This window comes from Plasmodium sp. gorilla clade G2, assembly GCF_900097015.1.
Source record: "Plasmodium sp. gorilla clade G2 genome assembly, chromosome: 8".
NCBI classification, from domain to species: Eukaryota; Apicomplexa; class Aconoidasida; order Haemosporida; family Plasmodiidae; genus Plasmodium; species Plasmodium adleri (nom. inval.).
Genome location: NC_041700.1, coordinates 329494 through 338655, shown reverse-complemented (window position 1 = coordinate 338655; position 9162 = coordinate 329494). Strand labels below are relative to the sequence as shown.

Genomic DNA, 9162 nt, shown 5'->3' with positions numbered 1-9162 from the left:
ATGATTAAATTACCTTTTTATAGTTTTAATAAAAATTCCTTACTTGTACAGTGTTTCAAATCAGCATGTGTATATTACATACCTCAGAATTTATTAGTTCTTAGTGCTTTTATTTTTTATAAATATAAGGTAATATATACACAATATATATAAATATATATATGTGTGTGTACGTGTGTATTTTGTTTTATTTATTTTTGAATGCTTTTATGTTTTAAATTGATATATTTTATTTTTTTTTAGAAAAGTCAATTTAGTAATGGGAAAAGAATTCCTATAACAAACTGCAGTGAAGCAATACATAATTTTGTGGTTGAAAAAAAATTAAAAAAAGATGACATAAAAATACAGAAAAAAAAAAATGTATACATCATATCGTTAGTTTAAAAAAAAAAAAAAAAAAAAATAGCCAAAATGGAATAAAATAATAATAAAAAGAATAAAAAAAGCCTGAACAAGTCATGTAATATAAACATATATAGATTTGAATGGAAGGAATATATTATTATATGATAAAATATATAAACATAATATATATATATATATATATATATATATATATATATATATATATGCTTGTATATGTGTTTTTTCTTTTTTTTTTTTTTTTTTTTGTTTTTTTGTTTTATGTTTTATTTTGCTTGTTTCAGAATTCACTAACAAAATTATCCACTTCATCATCAATTGCTTTCAAAACTTTTAAACTATCATGTGAAGAATAAGATTCATAAAGTTTTGTTAAATATTCATTAGCTTCATCAAGTTCATATAAATACAATGAGCATGTTATTAAATTATATAGAATATCACCGTTATTTATTTGATTTTTTAAAAATTCTTTAGCGTCATTAAATTCATAATTTAGTATGGTTGCTACTGCTTTTCCATTTAATATAATGGAGGAATGATCATTAATCATTGGTCCATATAAAGATTCTAAATCATCAAAAATTAAAAAAGATTCTTTATTATTATCATTAAATAAATAATAAATAGCTAACACGATTTTAATAATAGGTATTTCTTCATTCATATGTAAGAAATCTTTTATAATTTCATTTACTATATCTTGTCTATTTATATTTAATAAGAAAAAAATTTTGGCTGCTTTAATTTCTATAGTACCATTTTCTAATAAATCAAAACATTCATCTAATAAATCATTATCAAAGAATATTCTACTTTTTAAAATATTAGCATTACAAGAAGAAGTATTTAATTTATTTATTTCATTTAATACATTTTCTTTATCATTCATATAATAATATTTATAATATAAATATAACAAATATAAATTCTCATTCTTCTCATTCTTTAATTTTAATATGGCATCCTTTTTTATATTTTCAATCATATATATCTGATATATGAATTCTTCACATCCTTTCTTTTCTCTTTCGTCTTTTACATTTTCAAAACAACTCAGGCAGTGCTTATTAAAACATCCATAAAAGAAGTCTCGAATCTAAAAAAAAAGAAATATATAAAAAATAAATATACATAAAAGTTTAAAATGTAGTAAATCATAAAAAATATATATATATATATAATATGCATAATATTATCAGTTTATTTTAATTTTTCTTTTTTTTACTTGTAATGGTGTATCCATTGAAAAAAAAAAAAAATTAAATTATTTAACTATACATAAAAAAAATTAAATAAAAAAAAATACATTATTATATAAATAAATATTATATATTAAATCATTTATATTTGGTGGATATATATATATATTTATTTATTTATTTATATTTTTTAAAATAATCAACAGTTTTATATAATTAATAAAAAAGATAAAAATTTATTTAAAAAAAAAAAAAAAAAAAAAAATAATAATTATATATTATATATATAATTAATAATATATACATACTACATATAATATATATGTTATATATATATTACATATAACATAAAAATATATTATTATATATGTATGTAATATTTAATACATATTTTTCTATATATTATAATTCCTTTTACATTTTTATTTTTTCTAACTTTAATATTGTTATAATATTTGATATTGTTCATATAAAATACTTTTAATGTTTATTTTTAAAATAAATGAATAATATTTAAACGTATTATTATTTATATATGAATGTTTATATTTTATGGGGTAACAAAATTCTTTATATTATTTCCCTTTACATAAAAAAAAAAAATAAATAAAATAATAATAAATAAATGAATGAATGAAAAAATGAATAAGCATATTTAATATATATATATATATATATATATATATATATATATATATTTATTTATTTATATGAATTTCATTTTTTGAGTGTACATTTTTTATCTTATGTAATACTGTATATTTAAAAAGAAGAAAAACCATTGTACGATCTAACATATAAAACATAATATATATAAGTGCACCACATATTAAAATTTTTTTTCTTTATAAAAAAAAAAAAAAAAAAAAATGTACATATGTTATGCATATATATATATATATAATATTATTATTTTTATGGGATTAATTTTTGTGTTATAAGAAGATCCAAAAGTTTTGCACTTTCCAAGGTTTGTTGTTGATTTCTTTCAATTAATTTAAGAGGGTAATCATAAGATAACGAAAAATTAAGTGGTGTATAACTAAAGACAAATTGAAATAAATCTTCAACTGTATGATCATAATTAAATTTCTGAGTAATTTTTTTACCATTATATAATCTTATATGTAATGTAGTTATTGGTTTTTTATCATCAATTTTTATTTCTTTTATATTATTTGGATTTGTTGAAATTTTATTTATTTCTTCTTCGTTAATACTTGAGATAGTACCACCTAATTTAACACCTTGACCTTTATATAATTCTTCTTCTTTAGTTTTTTTCTTTGTATATATTTGATTACTCTTATCTTTTATAGCTACATTCATTATTTTATCTTTTGAAGCAAATTCTTTTGGTAATATCCCTGCTTCTATATTTGCCATAAACTTTTTATTTTCTTCAATCTCAAGGTCACGAAATTCACCATCATCTACTATAAAACCGTTTTTGTATAAAATGATGTGCTTACAGTTTTCTGGCAATTTTGATTTTAAAACATTCTGAGCAAAATCATCATCGGAATTTTCTACCTGTAGTCCGCTACAAAAATATATATATATATATATATATGTGGACATAAATATATGTATATATTCTATATGTGTTTTTTTTTTTTTTTTTTTTTTTTTTTTTTTTTTTTTTTACCTCTTTTGACCTCCTGTATAATGGGCCACTCGTTCATTATTTTTTTTATCATCCTTCTTTAAATCACTTAGTGATCTATATAATAATAAAAAAAATTATTATATAAAATATACACCATTATACAAAATAAATATATATTAAATCATAGTCATATATTATCAGATTCATAGCACTGTCTTATAAAATAAATATTACATATATATATATGTGAATACATAATACAATATAGAGCAAAGTAAAAAAAAAAAAAAAAAAAAAATTATATATTATATATATATATATATATATATATATATTTTTTTTTATTTTTTTTTTTTATACTACCTTATATTTGACATGTTTCTCCAATAACAAAAAAAAAAAAAAAAAAAAAATTTTTTTTTAAATAAAATAAAATAAAGTTTCTACTATTTAGACTCTTTTATTTTTTTTTTTTTTAGTTCGGAATAGATGACTCTTATAATGATATGTATGAATAAATTTCATCTAAAAAATTACAACTTTTTTGCTTAAAATATTTTTTTTAAATAAGCATAATATATAAAATAAATATTCTTATTAAATATATGTTTATATAATAAGTATGTGATGCAAAATAATAATTTTTTACAATGTATCATTATTATAATACATACATATAATATATATATATTATATATATATATAATATTATATATTATAATTTCATATATCTTAAGAATTATGAAATATCAAAAAACACAAAAATAAGAATATAAAAATATAAACATATTAGATAATAAAAGATACTTCCCAGGTTTTTTTTTTTTTTTTTTATATGCATACGTATGAATTTTTGTAATATTATATAATATATATATTGTATATATATATATATTTTTTTTTTAATATATATAAAATATTATACATATATTATATATTTGTATTATATTAACTTTTATGCGTTTATTTAATATATACTAAAATAATAAAATCCAAAAATCTATTAATTTTTTATACTAAGTAAAAAATAATAATAATGATAATAAATCAATTAATTAATTCAAGATTTAAATATATTATATATTTATATATGAGTCTTCAAATTGTGATGAAAATATATTCAGTTCATTTTACAACCTTTCTCAAATATACATTATATACTTTATATGTATTACCTTTTTTATTTTTATTTTTAATTTTATTTTTAATTTAATTTTATTTTCCTTAATGAATTCTTTCTTCTATTGGAAATATTAAATCAATATTACTACTTTGTGTACGTATTTTTATCATATATTACATGCAAGCAAAAAATTATATAATTTAAAAAAAAAAAAAAAAAAAAAAACTTTAGTTGATGGTATACTTTTTACGTCCATTTAATATTTTGTCCATACATTTGAACTTACTATAAAATTCGTTCATAACTATCACGTATCAATTAATTGTTTATGTTAATATATTTCCTTTACTTTTTCCAAAAATAAAATTATATATAATATATATATATTGATCAATGTATTATTTTTTCTACAAAAGAAAAAGAGTAAAAAAAAAAAAAAAAACATGGCAAATATATGTATTTCTTAATTTTAAACTCTATATATTTATATAATATATTTTCTACGTAGAAATTATCTACTAAATTTAAAAGGAAAAATATATATATATATATATATATATAATATATGATATAGACGATTTTTTAAAATATCCCTATTATCACAAATTATAATATAAAAAATAAAAAAAAAAATTTAAGCAAATAAAAGATAAAATGTTAAATAATTATCAATTTTTCATGACCCTTTAAAAATATATAAATGCAAATAAAAAAAATACGCTCAAATATTTATTTTTTTTTTAAACATACCAAATTTTAAATATTACACAAAAAAAAAAAAAAAAAAAAAAATATACACATATTTTAAAATATTTAAATATATATATGTTATATATATATATATTATATATTTTTTTTTTTTTTTTTTTTTCCTTGCGTACAGTGTAACTAGCCAAAAAAAAAAAAAAAAAAAAAAAATTATATGTAGCTAAATATGCTGTTTTTCCTTTTTAATTTTAAAAAATTTCAATTTTTTCACTGTTTTCCCTTAAAATTTCATCACTCGTAAATTCATAAAAAAATATTATATATATAATACTTATTTATATTTATTTATATTTATTTCCTTATATTTCATTTTTTTATAAAAAAGTTCATTTTTTTTTATATATGTGTGGGAGAATTATTTTTTCTATATAGTGTTGTACATTATGGTGTAAATATTTATCCTCCTTTTTTTTCCCTTCTCTTATTTTTGCATGGTACAACATCCATATATATATATATATATATATATGTAGAATGAAATTCACAGAAAAAAAAAAAAAAAAAAAAAAATACTAAAACATTTTAAAGTTGAACAAATTTTCTCAGGATATTTCCTTAATTTAAATTTAAGCATTTTTTTTTTTTTTTTTGTTTTGTATTTTTTAATATATTTGAGATCATGCTTTAATTTGTAAATTTAATGAATTATATAACTGAGCATTTTTTGAGGTTTTTTATTTTTTTCAATTTTTTTTTTTTTTTTTTTTTTTTTGATGGTACTTTTGTGTTTTCTCTTTTTAAATATAATTAACCATTTTTAAAAATGATCATGAAAAACTCAATTTTTAAATAATTAAACATGAATAAATTTTACGACATGACAAATAAAAAAAATATCACATATATATATATATCATATTTTTTTAAATGCTTATAATATATAATTAAAAAAATTTTTATTTATATAGAAAATAAGGAACCAAATTTAATTTTTTACAAAGTTACTTTTTAATTAATGGTTGCAACAAAAAAAAAAGTCGGAATGAAAATTAGCTAACTGTTTTTTTTTTTTTTTTTTTTTTTTTTTATGAACAAAATATATATATATATTTTTTTTTGTTTAAATGTTATACATAACATATATATATATATATATATATATATATATATATATATTGTTTATTTTTTAAAAAAACCTATTTATAATTTATATATATATATATATGTACGAATAGTGAAATTTTCCATGCCTTTTACATATTTCCATCCAGATATATTTAAAGTATATATATGTATTTGCTTTGAATCTATATATTTATTTTCTTGGACATTTTAAAATACGTAAAATTTTCAACATTTATATATTTCATAGTATACATAAATAAAAATTATATACATATATTTATATATATATATATATATATATATTTTTTTTAATGGTTGCATATCTATTTTTGGATGTTGCAATTTTTTATTTTTGTAAGCTTCATGAAAAATCATTCAAAAATAGAAAAAGAAAAATATATTAAAATTTTATAGGAATAATATAAAATGAAGCATCACTAATGAGATTATTTTATTCATTTATTCATAGAAGCACCATCATCAGTTGCTTTAATTTAATATATTATATTGTATTGTAATGTGTACTATATATATTTAATATATGGTGTATAACAACAGTTATTTAAAATTTCTGTGTAAAAATAATAATAATAATAAAAAAAAAAAAAAAAAAAAAAAAAATTAAAAATAAACAGAAAAATTAAATATAATATAATATAATATAATATTATATAATATAATATATTAAAATATAATAACATATAATATATTATAACAGTTATAAATAAAGAAATGAAACTCATTAGCCCTCTAAATACCCTTTTTTATTTAAGTTTATTTTTTTCATACACATTTAAAGGGTTAAAATGCACCAGAATATATAAAATCGGAACGAAAGCTTTACCATGTTCTGAGTGTCACGATATATTTGATTGTACTGGATGTTTATTCGAAGAAAAAGAGTCGTCCCATGTGATACCTTTAAAATTAAACAAGAAGAAACCAACTGATCATAAAAAATTACAAAAACATCATGAGTCTCTAAAATTGGGAGACGTAAAATATTATGTAAATAGAGGAGAAGGAATATCCGGAAGTTTAGGAACTTCATCTGGTAATACATTAGATGATATGGATTTAATAAATGAAGAAATAAATAAAAAACGAACAAGTACACAATTAGATGAGAAAAACTTTTTAGATTTTACTACGTATAATAAAAATAATAAAGCACATGATATATCTGACCATTTATCTGATATTCAGAAACATGTGTATGAACAAGATGTTGAAAAGGGGAACAATACTTATAAAAATGGTAAATATGGAACATATGATAAATATAATACAAATGGTAAATATGGAACATATGATAAATATAATACATATGATAAATATAATACAAATGATAAATATAAGACATATGGTAAATATAATACATATGATAAATATAATACATATAATAAAGACAATCCAAGTGAGAGTTCGATTGAAAAGAATTTTATTGCTTTAGAAAATAAAAATGCTACAGTAGAAAAAACACAAGAAAATGTTTTTCTAGTACCCTTAAAACATTTAAGAGATAGTCAGTTTGTAGGTGAATTATTAGTTGGAACTCCCCCTCAAATTATATATCCAATATTTGATACAGGAAGTACAAATGTATGGGTAGTGACAACAGCTTGTGAAGAAGAGTCTTGTAAAAAGGTTAGAAGATATGATCCTAATAAATCAAAAACGTTTAGAAGATCATTTATAGAAAAAAATTTACACATTGTATTTGGATCTGGTTCTATATCAGGTTCTGTGGGTACAGATACATTTATGTTAGGAAAGCATAGAGTAAGAAATCAGACATTTGGATTAGTGGAGAGTGAATCAAGTGATAATAAAAATAATGTAGATAATATATTTGATTATATATCTTTTGAAGGTATAGTAGGTTTAGGATTTCCAGGTATGTTATCAGCTGGCAATATACCATTTTTTGATAATTTATTAAAACAAAATCCAAATGTAGATCCTCAATTTTCTTTTTATATATCTCCAAATGATGGGAATTCAACATTAATAATTGGTGGAATTAGTAAATCGTTTTATGAAGGAGATATATATATGTTGCCAGTGTTAAAAGAATCATATTGGGAAGTAAAATTAGATGAATTATATATAGGTAAAGAAAGAATATGTTGTGATGAAGAAAGTTACGTTATATTTGACACAGGTACATCTTATAATACAATGCCTAGTAGTCAAATGAAAACATTTTTAAATTTAATACATTCAACTGCATGTACTGAACAAAACTACAAAGATATATTAAAATCATATCCTATAATTAAATATGTTTTTGGTGAACTAATCATTGAATTACATCCAGAAGAATATATGATTTTAAATGATGATGTATGTATGCCTGCCTATATGCAAATCGATGTACCCTCAGAAAGAAACCATGCATACTTATTAGGAAGTTTATCTTTTATGAGAAACTTTTTTACGGTATTTGTAAGAGGCACAGAAAGTAGACCTTCTATGGTTGGAATAGCAAGAGCAAAAAGTAGCAACTAAAAAAAAAAGGGAAAGCATAAAAATTGGAATGATTCGAATAAATCAAAGAAAAGGGTTAATACATAAAAAGTAAAATAAAAAATATATATATATATAAATATATATGTATATATATATATATATATATATATATATATATATATATATGTATATATTATTTTACTTTTTTGGTACATCACATATTTTTTACATTCCCATATAAATTCATTTTTTTTTTAATTCATTTTTTTATAATTCATATTTTTATAATTCATATTTTTTTAATTCATTTTTTTATAATTCATATTTTTGTAATTCATTTTTTTTTTTTTTTTTTTTTTTTTTTTTTTTTTTTTTTATACTTTATAATTTACTTTATCTTTTTGTCTATTTGTTTTTCTTTCTTTTAATTGTATCCCATATTTTTATATACCCCTAAATATATTCACATATATATTTTCACATATATATATTTATTTGTTCAATATATTGTTTTTTAAAAGGAGAAAAAAAAAAAAAATTTAAAACACCTTTTTTAA

At 17.9% G+C, this 9162-nt stretch overlaps 4 protein-coding genes across 4 annotated transcripts; 2 read left to right on the top strand and 2 right to left on the bottom strand.

The window, feature by feature from the left end:
• PADL01_0807950 (protein MPODD, putative) lies at positions 1-387 on the top strand (the record flags this gene model as incomplete). The annotated part of the gene is made up of 2 exons (XM_028681417.1): positions 1-129; positions 244-387. The coding sequence occupies 2 exons, from the start codon at positions 1-3 to the stop codon at positions 385-387; spliced, it is 273 nt and encodes a 90-aa protein (XP_028537797.1).
• Positions 388-646: 259 nt separating this feature from the next.
• PADL01_0807900 (coatomer epsilon subunit, putative) lies at positions 647-1612 on the bottom strand (the record flags this gene model as incomplete). Its single annotated transcript, XM_028681416.1, has 2 exons — positions 647-1465; positions 1595-1612. 2 exons carry the CDS (start codon positions 1610-1612, stop codon positions 647-649), a joined length of 837 nt encoding a protein of 278 aa, XP_028537796.1.
• Positions 1613-2483: 871 nt separating this feature from the next.
• Positions 2484-3554, bottom strand: PADL01_0807800 (ubiquitin regulatory protein, putative; the record flags this gene model as incomplete). The annotated part of the gene is made up of 3 exons (XM_028681415.1): positions 2484-3111; positions 3217-3291; positions 3541-3554. The coding sequence occupies 3 exons, from the start codon at positions 3552-3554 to the stop codon at positions 2484-2486; spliced, it is 717 nt and encodes a 238-aa protein (XP_028537795.1).
• Positions 3555-6865: 3311 nt separating this feature from the next.
• On the top strand, positions 6866-8644 carry PADL01_0807700 (plasmepsin X; the record flags this gene model as incomplete). Its single annotated transcript, XM_028681413.1, has 1 exon — positions 6866-8644. One exon carries the CDS (start codon positions 6866-6868, stop codon positions 8642-8644), a length of 1779 nt encoding a protein of 592 aa, XP_028537794.1.
• Positions 8645-9162: the final 518 nt, after the last annotated feature.